The sequence below is a fragment of the Numenius arquata genome, chromosome 2, assembly GCF_964106895.1.
Source record: "Numenius arquata chromosome 2, bNumArq3.hap1.1, whole genome shotgun sequence".
Classification (NCBI taxonomy): Eukaryota; Metazoa; Chordata; class Aves; order Charadriiformes; family Scolopacidae; genus Numenius; species Numenius arquata.
In genome coordinates, this window is record NC_133577.1 from 119,033,246 (window position 1) to 119,045,739 (window position 12,494).

Sequence of the window (12,494 nt, forward strand, 5' to 3'; positions counted from 1 at the left end):
GAAAATTATTTTAAGCTAAAACACCAGGTTCTTTCTTAAAAGTGACAGTAAAAAAAGACTATAAAGGTTCCTTCTAATTTATAATTTCCACATAAAAAGCATAAATTCAGAAATATTTTTTTCTGACAGTTCTGCTGAAGTGAAAGAAATCACTGTTTTTGTCTCTAAATGCAATTAAGTGAAAGTTCTTTGTGGACCTTAATAGGCAGCAGTACCTTTTTTCTTCCCTACTGATGACATTGATTTTACATAATAAGTTGGGTTTTTAAAATTTATTTTCTTAGGCTAAATTTTCTCTTGTTTTTACTAGCTACAGCGCTTCCATGACTCTGACAAAAGTAAGGCATCAAAAATAGTTGGTTCAATTGGAAGACCATATAAATTTCCATGCTCAAAAGGCCCACTACTTCTCTGTTAACTAAACAGAAGGTAGTATAGGTCTTGAAACTTGTAACCTCTAATGTTGATCAAAAAATCTATATGCCTCTAGTACATTACTTTGAGGGTATAGTAGAATCCAGAGGTGTGACAACAGCAAGGAAAGGTGCAGTAGAACTAACTGTACTGTGGATGGTTTGGATAATGATGAGAAAGAGGATTCAGTCTTTCAAGAATTCAGGTACCTGAGTAACTAGGCTGTTCCAAAACCTGCTTCTTACCTTGTCCTTAGTATTACTGTAGCATCAGCTAACTAGAATAAAAGTGAACCTACTGTTGTTGCAAGTGTGATCCATATTTAGATATGGCCTGAATTATTTCTCTTATTTTCTTAATTTCCCTCTGTGTGTGCGCACGTACATGCACACACACACTTTATTTGGAATGTGACAAAACAACAACAAAAGCCCTCCATTTTTTTCCAATGCAAGTTACTGGAGTATGATTGAAAAAGAACCTTTCACAGTGGTCTTTCCCTTTCTTTCTCCGTTTCAAAGTTTAAGACTGTAAGGACAGAGAATCTTTTAACACAGTGCAATGTTGTGGGTCCTTTAACTCATAGACAGGGGCTTCTGTGAACTGTCCCATGGTGCTTTCTTCTGTGCATTAGCAGCACTCAAAAAATACTGCTTCACAACTTCCCTTTTGTTTTTCCGAGTGGTGTAAGTTGTAGGGTTTTTTAATGCAGTAAATGGCTTTGCTTATCCATGCTTATCATGCAAAAAATGAACTATTTATTTCATACAAACTCTTAAAACATGTATTATCACTAACACCTTTCTCTCTCCCTTAGGAGACTCGTAGTGTCTATCAATTTCATTATGTTAACTGGCCTGACCACGATGTCCCTTCATCATTTGATTCTATTCTGGACATGATCAGCTTGATGAGAGAATACCAGGAACATGAAGATGTACCAATTTGTATACACTGCAGGTATCAAATATATTTATTTTTTAAGTTTATATACTTTTTTTTTTGAAATCTAGACTTTTGGTATGAGATGCACTAGTTTGATTCTAAGTCACAGGGCTATTTATTTTAGCTTTCTAAAAAGGAGTATTTCCTCATGTCAAAACTCTACTCAAAATTATACAGTCTTCATTGTCTCAAAATTCATGCCACAGTGAAACTTTGCTTCTATTTCAGTATAAGACTATCAACCAGAGAAGAACTAGTCATTGAAAGAAACCGTTTTGTGATTAAGACATTTAAATCCTTATTGGGACAAAACAGACTTTGAGGATCATTGCAGATCATGATGCTAAATAGATATGCTAGAAAATAGATAAGATAGTAAATCAGAAAAATGTGGGAAGTCTTTAAACTTGTTCTATTCTACCATTTAACGTATCTGTCATTAAACTTGGACAAAACCCCTAGTGTTGAAACAGTGGTAACTAGGAATAGCGTGACAAAAGAGGCAATAAAAATGTCAACATTGAAGCATCTTTCCTGATTACAGTTCCAATTGGCTATGAAAATCTTGCATTAAAAACTTCAATACTCCCATTTTGCACTGCTTTTTATTTTTAATATGCTATAGTGTCAGGTTGAGAGAGCTTAAAATTATAGTTGAGGGATTTTAATACATGTTTTTCACATTGCCTCTGAAAATGCAAAGCTTATAGTGTCTTTTTAACAAATAAAATAATTTCTAACATACCTAACTGTTTATGTTCATAGTGCAGGGTGTGGAAGAACAGGAGCCATCTGTGCCATAGATTATACATGGAATTTGCTTAAAGCTGGGGTAAGGAATATTAAAGGAAGAAGTTTTGTGGCATTCCGTCATTTCATAACAGTGGTTGATTGAGCTCCCAAATGTTCTAAAATAGTGAAATGTTTAAGACAACTCAGAATTTTTGATATGTTGGATGTTTAGTTTCCTGATTTAGTATGAAGTTACTTTCCAAAGTTTACTGCTGTAACTATGAAGTTACAGCAACTTTTTATCTAAAAAAAAAAAAAAACACTGTAAATTCTATATTGAAATACATTAAAAAATAAAGTTATTTTGAATTCAGCTTCTGAATTCAACTTTTTCAATCTGTCTGCTTCATCTTGCAGTTCCTAAAGCCTGCTATTTCAGATACACAGGGATAACTTCATTCCGGGGTTTTTAGGTTGTGAAACATCATTAATGTTGCAGTGTCACATTAATGCTTTCATTGGATGTCTCATTTTCATCTAAATACTCTCATCTGATGTAAATCAAATGTTTAAAACCAGTTCTGGAGGGGAATTTCTTTTTAAAAGAAAACTTGAATAGCTGCAATGTGGAGACAACAGATTGGTTTTACCTACAAAAGTTAAAAATATTTTTGGGTGTCTAACAACTCTTGTATTGCTGTTCTGACAAACAGTTATGTCAATGTAATTGACTTCCTTCTATATTTCAGAAAATACCTGAAGAATTCAATGTATTTAATTTAATACAAGAAATGAGGACACAAAGGCATTCTGCAGTGCAGACAAAGGTATAGCTTATTTTAAAATGAATCTTTATCATATGATAATATGCCATCATTCTTTGTAAAGATCTCATGCACTGATTTTTCTCTGGTAATCCGCTATAGGAGCAGTATGAACTTGTCCATCGAGCCATAGCACAACTGTTTGAAAAGCAACTGCAAAAATATGAAAGTTGTGCAGACTGGAAGATTGCAGATGGAGTGGTATGTGTCTTTCCCATATGAGTTTCTACCAGCTGTAGCTGTTAGCCTCTGATCAATATTTTTCTGTAAAGTCTAGTTTTTAAAGTTTGGTGTTTAATAATGTGAAGGCACATGCAGAACTTACTTGGACTACAAGTGGTTTTTGCTGCATAGGGACAGTTAGCCTGTACTCAGCTCACACTGAGGACTTGGTGGTAAAAGCTGAGTCAGATAATTAAAGGAATATTTACCATGTATACCAAATGTAATTGCAATGGGGAAAGCGGTAGAAAGAATTGTAATTTGCATGAAATGCAGGACTAACTCAATATTGAAGTTGCAAAATATGCCCTTACCTTGGAGAGGTGGCAGTAGTTGACAGCTGATCTGTTGCTTTGATTGGCAGTAGTTACCTTAATTCTGATATATTGGCAGCAAAAGAAACTTTGTCTAAGCCTGATCTTCTGAAAATTGCTTGTTAAACAGTATGGTAAAGAGCGTGTTAAAACTCCAGCCTACATATAAACATATTCATATATAAATAAAAATAAATAATTGCATGTATGTGTACATAGACTATCTAATGTGTGTTTAGCTTAAACTCTTGAACAGGAAAAACTTCACTGAAGTTCTCTTTTATTTCCTTCCCTCTCAATGTGGTGTTGGGCTCAGTTTTAAACCAGTAGATCAGCGACTTGAGACTTGGATGTTGTGTGCCGTTTTGTACTGCCTTGGTTTTGGCCCAACACAGCCTTGATGTAGTTAAGCAGGACTGGCAATGAATGATCTTATTAAGTTCTCATATTGTGTTGGAAGTACTGTTTGCCCTGGAACAGATTGGGGCAAAGAAAAATAAGTTAAAAATGCCTTTGTCAGGAAGCTTCATGCTCTACTCTTTTAACAAAGTGGGGGGGGAAAAAAAACCTTGGAAAAATAATACTCTTCATTGGTAATCACGATATTTGAGGATTTTTCTGTCTTTCCACTTTAAATTTCACATTCTCTAGGCTTTTTCCTTTCTTTGGAAAGGAAAAGTAGCCTTTCTTGGCTACTACTTGGCAGTATGTGAAAAATGCCTTTTTGGATCAATGTATTCTTTCTCTCCTCCACAGTCCAGAACCGTACCACCATTTATCCTTGGACTGTGTTTTGTTTATTCGGTAATCTTATCTGTCCCTTCAGTACCTAATTGGTGTAGGCTCTATATCTCTTTAGAGGGAGTATGAGTAGTATCTTCAGGACATTCTGGAAGCAATTTAAAATTTGCTTTCATTAATAGGCATGTCCTTAATTTTAGGGGTTTAGTTCTTCTATACTGTGCTTTTTAGGAAGCCTAAACCACTTTTCATTCTTGGAAAAAAGGCATATACCCTCCTCTTAACTCCGAAGAACTTGTATCAGTTCATGCAATAGTTTTGATGTCTTCAGTCATGACAGGAAACCTCGTGGACTAAATGCCATATGGATAGGGCAGGCTGTTATAACTTTTCATAGGTTTGATATTTAGTCTAGCTTGTCTGTGAATTTTCATTTTTTTTCTGAGTAAAGACCATGACAGTTTAAATCTGCACATTTCACTAGATTTGTACAGAAGTGATTCCTAATTACTTGAGTTTTGGTCATAAAATAATAGGCAGATCAGTCTACTCTATCTTCTAGCTATTTGACTTTGATCTGACGGAGTCTGCATTCTTAGATATAATCAAAAATGTCTCTTATTATTTACATATATTCCAGAACATCTGAATAAGGAGATGACATAGTGTGCTGATACTATGTCTGTAAAAAAGGCAAGTGCTGTCTGTAAAGAGTTGCACATTTTATGAGCTCTGAGTGACTGAATAATAAAATGAGCAATTAAATTATGGATAGGTAATGTGCTTGGGGATGAGACAGGGAGAAATCCCAACCTAAATATGCAGTGATGGAGTGTGAGTTTTGAGTTTTGATTGGAAATGATCTTGGTTACTATCAATAAATTGTAAAGGAAATTGAATTTTAGCAATTATTTGGAAACTAATAAGAGCAGAGAATGTAATGTCCTTGTGTGGATACCTTGCAACTTGAATGCTGTCTGCAGGTCTAGACTGCATATCTCAAAAGCATATTACAGAATTACACTGACAAGTGGTGTTCCTCAGGGGTCGGTACTGGGAGCAGTGCTGTTTACCATCTTTGTCAGTGACATGGACAGTGGGATTGAGTGCACCCTCAGCAAGTTTGCTGACGACACCAAGCTGTGTGGTGCAGTCGACATGCTGGAGGGAAGGGATGCTGTCCAGAGGGACCTGGACAGGCTTGAGAGGTGGGCCCATGCCTACTTCATGAAGTTCAACAAGGCCAAGCGCAGGGTCCTACACCTGGATCATGACAATCTCAGGCACAAATTGGGCGGAGGATGGATTGAGAGCAGCCTTGAGGAGAAGGACTTGGGGGTGTTGGCTGATAAGAAGCTTAACAGGAGCCGGCAATGTGTGCTGGCGCCCCAGAAAGCCAACCGCATCCTGGGCCGCATCAAAAGAAGCGTGGCCAACAGGTCAGGGAAGGTGATTCTACCCACCTACTCTGCTCTAGTGAGACCCCCACCTGGAATACTGTGTCCAGCTTTGGATCTCCCAAAATAAGAAGGACATGGACCTGTTCTAAGAGGTCCAGAGGAGAGCAATGAAGATGATCAGAGGCCTGGAGCACCTCTTCTATGAAGACAGGCTGAGAGCTGGGGTTGCTCAGCCTAGAGAAGAGAGGGCTCCAGGGAGATCTTATAGCAGCCTTTCAGGGTCTAAAAGGGGCCACAGGAGAGATGAGGAGGGACTCATTATCAGGGAGTGTAGCAATAGGACAAGGGGTAATGGTTTTAAATTGAAAGAGGGGAGATTTAGATTAGATATTAAGAAGAAATTCTTTACTGTGAGGGTGGTGAGGCATTGGAACAGGTTGTCCACAGAAATGATAGATGCCCCTTCCCTGGAAGTATTCAAGGCCAGGCTGGATGGCGCTTTGAGCAACCTGGTCTAGTAGGAGGTGTCCCTGCCCATGGCAGGGGGCTTGGAGCTGGATGATCTTTAAGGTCCCTTCCAAGTCTAACCATTCTATGATTCTATGAATTCAAGTATTAGAAGTTTGGATGATGATCAAAGTTGTCAGAAGGCTCCATCTAAAGAACAACTAGACTGAGCTGGAAAAGAAATGGCTGAAGTTAGAAATGACATAGGCTAAGTAACAGTTGTAAACTGATTTCTATTAACCTTTTCTAAAGGTTATTAATGAGACCTGGCAGACAATATAAAAGGAGGTAGTTCTTCATGCAATATGAAGCTGCAGAGGACCTTGCAGCTGAAAGCCTGTAGCTTTGAGGTGAATATCTCATCATCTTGGAATCTTCTTCCCTGAATTTGCCCAAACTTTTAAACTATGAAATTCCAGACTTGCAAATGGTTAGAGAACATCCTAGGGAAGGATCCCTGCGTGCCTGCTCTGTCCTTATTCTTCCCTGTAAGTTTAGTTTTGGTCACTGCTGGAAACAGGGCAAAATGAATATGGTAGTCTGACTAGGTACAGCCTTTTTTTCATTAGGAAATTATGCTGCTTCATATTGTAGCTTGAATGTTTCTGCAGGAGGGTTGAGGAAAAGTGTCTCCTACATAAAGAATTCCTGTATCTAAAAATTTGGTACTTAAAAACAAATTCATTACTATTCATTTGTTACTTAGGAAGTTTGCGTTCAGGGAATTGACTGCTCTAGGCTTGGCCTGTGTTCTGGTTGTGTGAGGTAGAAGACTACTTTATAAGTCCAGTTAAGTATCTACTTGTAGCTTTAACCTAATTCTCAAAACTTTGAGCCTCACTTGAGACAGTGTTTTTGCTATTCTGAAAAAGGTCCCTTTTTTCCCTGGAGGGTATTATGTAGCATCTATTGTTGTAACATCTGTTTTTCCCCAGAGATGTTGTCATTTTTTTTAACTAAGATACATCCCAAATGTTTGTTTGCCTTTTAAAAGGAAACAAACTCTGATGCAGAAAGTTTTCAAATAACTTTAATAAATATAATGTAATATCCTAAAGTTCCTTCCCAGATCTTACTGTGCCTGCAGATGCTATGGCAAATGTGAAATCATGTACGTGTGAAGGGTTTTAATTATGTTCAGTGGAAACAATTCCAAATAAAAAAAAATATGCCTACTTTGGGTATATTACTATCAGTTATATAGGAGGTACTACTGAAGTGCAGAGGAAAATTTCTTTCATCTTTCATTTATTATATATTGATAGTACTCTGAAGCACTGGAGTACTCTTAAAGTTGGTTTCATGGTTTTGTTGTCCAATTGCATTTCCCATTTCAAGCAGTGTTTGAGATGAATTGAGTTACCTAAGCTTTGTAAGCAGTGTGTGCCAGTAACATCACAGTGAAAAGCTAATCTGATTGGCAACAAGTAGCAGTATTCAGAGGGAAGTAGCTTAGACACAATCCTGAACGTGTGTTTCTGCGAACTTGCCAGCTTTGCCCTGCTGGAAACAATACTGTAAAAAGTCAACAAAAAACCCACATGCAGTGTTTGAAAATAGACTCACAATAGGGTTAGAATTTCTATTAGAATTTCACGGAAGGATTCGAAACCGTCTAGAAAATGCACATATGATATAGTATAATGTAGTAATTGTATACTCTTACCGTAGTTATACATATTGTGAATGTATAGAACTATAAATGTGCTTAAAATAATGCTAAATATGTAAATGAAATTATACGAAGGAAAGCTTTCTTCAGATACAAGATTTCCATTTATCATATGAACTGGCTTTTGACAGTCCAGATTTCAGGACAAAGATGAAATTGCTGCTCAGAAGCATGTTTTTTCTGATAAGAAAGGACTCGGCTGCTAAATTTGATAATCGGATGTTCTGTGTGTAGAAAAAGGAAAATGGATTAAAAGACAACAAGTTTTCTGTCTCTTGAAAAATATTTCCTGTTGCGATTGGTCTCTTGCAGTCCTGTAACGTGCTTGTTACTGTCAAGTCCTTGTTTTACCCTTATCCACTAATAGAAGCTTGTTTACGAATACAAGTTCTCCAAAATATGCCATTGCTGGCACTCTCAATTATTTCTTGCGTTTCATCCTGTAAAAGTGACAGAATTCTGTTGTTGCAGTTGATTGGACTTTTAGAAGCTGTGGAGAAATCGGCTGCTATAAGAAGAACGTTGATATTCAAAATGTTAGTGGTTTGGAAACTCGAAGTGAAAAGACTTTGCTGTTTGAATTCTCTTTGCTGTTTTGCAGCTTGGAAAGCGATTTTTGGCCATTGTAGCATTCTAAAAACAATCATATATGTCTTCAGAGACATTTATCTTGTTGCCTATGCTTGGAAACTTATATTTAATCTGAATCACTTGAGTGTATCATTTCAGTCTGAAGTATTTCTCTTTTTATCTACTGATGCTCTGTGGTTCCCATGCTGCATTATGATAAGGGCAAAAAGAATGTCTCAATTCCTTTTAAGGAAAACCATGAGATTGCTCCTGGAAGAGTCTTTGCAGTAAATTTGCTGGTACTTTACCAGCACAGAAAGCTTCTGAATTACATTAAATGTTTCCACTGTGAGTTCCAAAAGGAAATTATGCATTGCAATTCCTGGGCAAAAGGTTTTGAATTGTAGGCAATTCCTGTGAAACACCATTCTAAAATTGTTATCCTCCATTTGCTCAAAGTTAGTGACAGCTCTGGTGATTCAGACATTAGAGGAAGTAGGTGGGGAAAAGGTCCACCCTTGGGAGATGATAGCAGAGTTTAGGTCACCTTAGCAAGTTGAATTCAGACACTGCATCTACCATGAGAATTCCTTGTTCCTCTGCGTTACCACAGGAACATGAGTTACTCTCTATTGTTGTAGACTAGATGTAATCTATACTTCTAAATATTTGACTCTATGGTCTTTTTATTTGTTAATGTAGTCTTTCATAAATAGATATACACACATTTTATATATATATATGTAATTTAACAGAATACCTAGAAATTCCTAAAAATGAGCATTTTCACTTGATCTGAGTAACTCCTCCCTCAAATCACTGAGGACATCGGAACTCTTGAACTGTTCAGCCATTGATGCACATAGAGGCAAAGGTTGGGGAAAGCTCCTATTCTTTTGTTTACCCACGTATTGTTAATGCCTCTGTTTTCTTATAGTGAGAAGCCTGCCACAATGGTATAGCTATCTTCTGTAAGAAAACAAGGCACTGCACAGAACACGTAACTTACTGAATTGCACATCTGTTAATCCATTTTTTTAAAAAAAGTAACTTTATCTGATGACCCTTTGGAACCATGTATGTTGTTCTGCTTTTTCTAAGCTGATAGTTTTAAAAATTGCATTTTGCCTGAGAATGCAACATCTGTCTAGAGAAGCAAGAGAGTGTTGACTGATGCCAGTAAGCTGTGATTAGGAAGGCTGGAAGGCTTTTTCTTAATACTGCCATCTGCTCTTCTCAACGGATGAGGTCATTGAGATACCCCACATTGAATTCTATAGTTGCGCTTCCTCTGTTCTGCTCCATGCTACTTGTTCTATGTGTTTGTCCATTCACTTACTTTAATATATGACAGAAGGGAAAGTGTGTGAGTTGGTATCACTCAAGGGTGCTCAAAATACTGGTTGTTCACTATCTCTTGTGACACAGAACTGAGAACAAGTAAGTCTTGCTCCGAGAGCTCAGCAATCGTTATTTCTTCAGTTAAAAATAAGAACAGATCCAGTAGTACCTTTGAAGTAAAAATCCTTCACTTTCTGGGGAATGAGCTGTCTAAAAGTAAATGAAACCTTCACGGAAACATCAGTCTGAGCTAATTAAGCAAACTGTGAAGTACCTCTTTTTTCACAGAATCACAGAATGGTTTGTGTTGGAAGGGACCTTAAAGATCATCAAGTTCTAACCCCTGTGCATGGGCACCTCCCCCTAGACCAGGTTGCTCAAAGCCCCATCCAGCCTGGCCTTGAACACCTCCAGGGATGGGGCAGCCACAACTTCCCTGGACAACCTGTTCCAGTGCCTCACCACCCTCACAGCAAAGAATTTCCTCCTAATATCTCATCTAAATCTCCTCTCTTCCAATTTAAAACCATTACCCCTTGTCCTGTCACTACATCTCCTGACAAAGAGTCCCTCTCCGGCTCTCCTGTAGGCTCCCTTCAGATATTGGAAGGCTGCTATGAGGTCTCCCCGGAGCCTGCTCTTCTCCAGGCATTTTGGTGACAATAATTCCTGTAATGTTCTTGCCCCTGGTTTAATGCAGTAGAATAGAGTGAACTGATCGTGATTTTAACCTAATGCAGAAGTGAAAGCTTTTGAACACATATCTGCCTGAAGCCTTCCCAGTGTATGAAACTGGGATAATCACTGACTTCTGGGGTTGAATTTAAAAGTACCATTTTATGTGTGTGTGTTTTGTTGTTTGGTTTTTGGAATTATTTTTGTAAACTCTCTATGGTTGCGTATGCACCTCAGACACTTGAGTTTATACACATTTTTGCAACGTGTATCCATAAGTTTTATTACTAGTAGCAAAAATGGCAATGCCTCTTCAGCTACTTCTGCCTGTGTCACCTAGAAACAGCTGTTAGTGTATACATCGAGTTTAAAAAAACTTTGACATATGTTGGCTTCTTTAATTGGCTTTTTCTTCCGCCTGGGAGAAAAGCATATCTTAGTAAACATTCTGTTCACAAACACTTTAACTTGCAAACATAGAAGGACAGGGATGCAGCTGCTGATTTGTTTTCTGGACAAGTTAGTCCACACCACAGCCAACAGGCACACCCTTTCCCTTGCCAGTGCCTTTTAGAAAACTGAGCACATAAATAAGAAATCTGTTTCTCAAAACAACATTCCTGGCAGAACAGAACTGGAATACTTTTCTGATCTGTTGCGGGATGGAGGAGTTGGTAGCAGGAGGGAGGAACTTCTCCTGTGGAGTCTCACTCTTTGTAATACTCTCTGCCTTGTGAAACTTGGATGTGCTGCGGAGCTGAGACAAGGCAAACAGCCCGCTCTGTTCTCAGGATGCAGTTGCATTAATTTCTAACTCTAGTTGCTAGATTAAGGGGAGGCCTTTTTAGTCCCATATCAACGCGTTTAGTGCTATCCATAGTAATGACTACATAGAGGAGAGACTCTAAGTTTACTTTGCCCAACTCGGGGAAGCAGGGAGGAACGTGACACAACCACTGAGCGGAAAATGGAATTGCTGCTGTTGGAGACTGTGAGCCTCAGCATCTTCTGCACCAATTCTAGAATAGCACCGTGCCTGATGGAGGGCATGTATGTTAAGGGCAAAACGGTCTGTACAGTCACCCATTACCTGATGTCAAAAAGCTGGAAATTGTTTTTCTGTGTATTTGAGAGGAGGCTGGTAGAGGGGCTCCATGTCCCATGGTAGTGTTTCATTCCATCAATGACTAGGAAAAAAAAAAAGGTTTGTTTGTTTTTTTTTAAAATTAGTATGCCTGCAATAGTTCGCAGATAGATTTTTAAAAGTTCTTTGAGCCCTTGATGTTTTTCACTAAGTCATGGAAATCTGACAAAGGACTTAAAAGGGTACCTTTGTTCCTAGATAAAATACTGAGGTCCTGCATTCAGTTTATGGATCAAGCATGGCATTCATAATGCTTTCTTCTTTTTTTTTTTTTTAATATTTCATTAGTCATTTTTGTCTTTCTACTTTTTTGGACAGTGACTTTTTGGACACTATGTCTTGATGACAGCACTTTTTGCTGAGAATGATTAAGGTAGTGCTGATTCAGTAAATCTGTGAAGGTGTTTGACTGGCAACCAATGTTGTTTATTAAGAAGCTAGAATGATGCAACATCCAGTACATTAAATGTATTAAAACCTAGTTCACAGTACACTTCACTTTGAGAGCTGACCAATGGATAATAATCCTAGTTTAGTAAGGTACAACATGATCAGTTGACCTGATGTGGCTATTAGTTTTTTATGCATTACCCCAGGTAAACTAAAAATCATTGTTACTAGAAGTAAGAGAGACTTGTGTCTGGAGCCCCCAACATAGGAAGGACATGGACCTGTTGGAGTGGGTCCAGAGGAGGGTCACAAAAATGATCAGAGCGCTGGAGCACCTTTGCTATGAAGACAGGCTGAGAGAGTTGGGGTTGTTCAGCCTGGAGAAGGTTCCAGGGAGACCTTGCTGTGGTTTTCAATACTTAAAGGAGGCTTATAAGAAAAATGGAGATAAACATTATAGCAGGAACTGTTGCGATAGGACAAGAGGTAATAATTTTAAACTTAAAGAGGGTAGATTTAGACTAGATACTGGGAAGAAATTCTTTACAATGCGGGTGGTGAGACACTAGAACAGGTTGCCCAGGGAAGTGATAGATGCCCCAT

At 38.1% G+C, this 12,494-nt stretch overlaps 1 protein-coding gene across 1 annotated transcript in view; it reads left to right on the top strand.

Annotated features, from left to right (window-relative positions):
• Positions 1-12,494, top strand: part of PTPN12 (protein tyrosine phosphatase non-receptor type 12) — a 78,313-nt gene that overhangs the window by 44,552 nt on the left and 21,267 nt on the right. The window contains exons 8-11 of the mRNA XM_074168245.1: positions 1,232-1,374; positions 2,125-2,191; positions 2,841-2,918; positions 3,018-3,116. Of these exons, the coding sequence (XP_074024346.1) occupies positions 1,232-1,374; positions 2,125-2,191; positions 2,841-2,918; positions 3,018-3,116 (387 nt within the window). The remainder of the gene's footprint in view (positions 1-1,231; positions 1,375-2,124; positions 2,192-2,840; positions 2,919-3,017; positions 3,117-12,494) is intronic.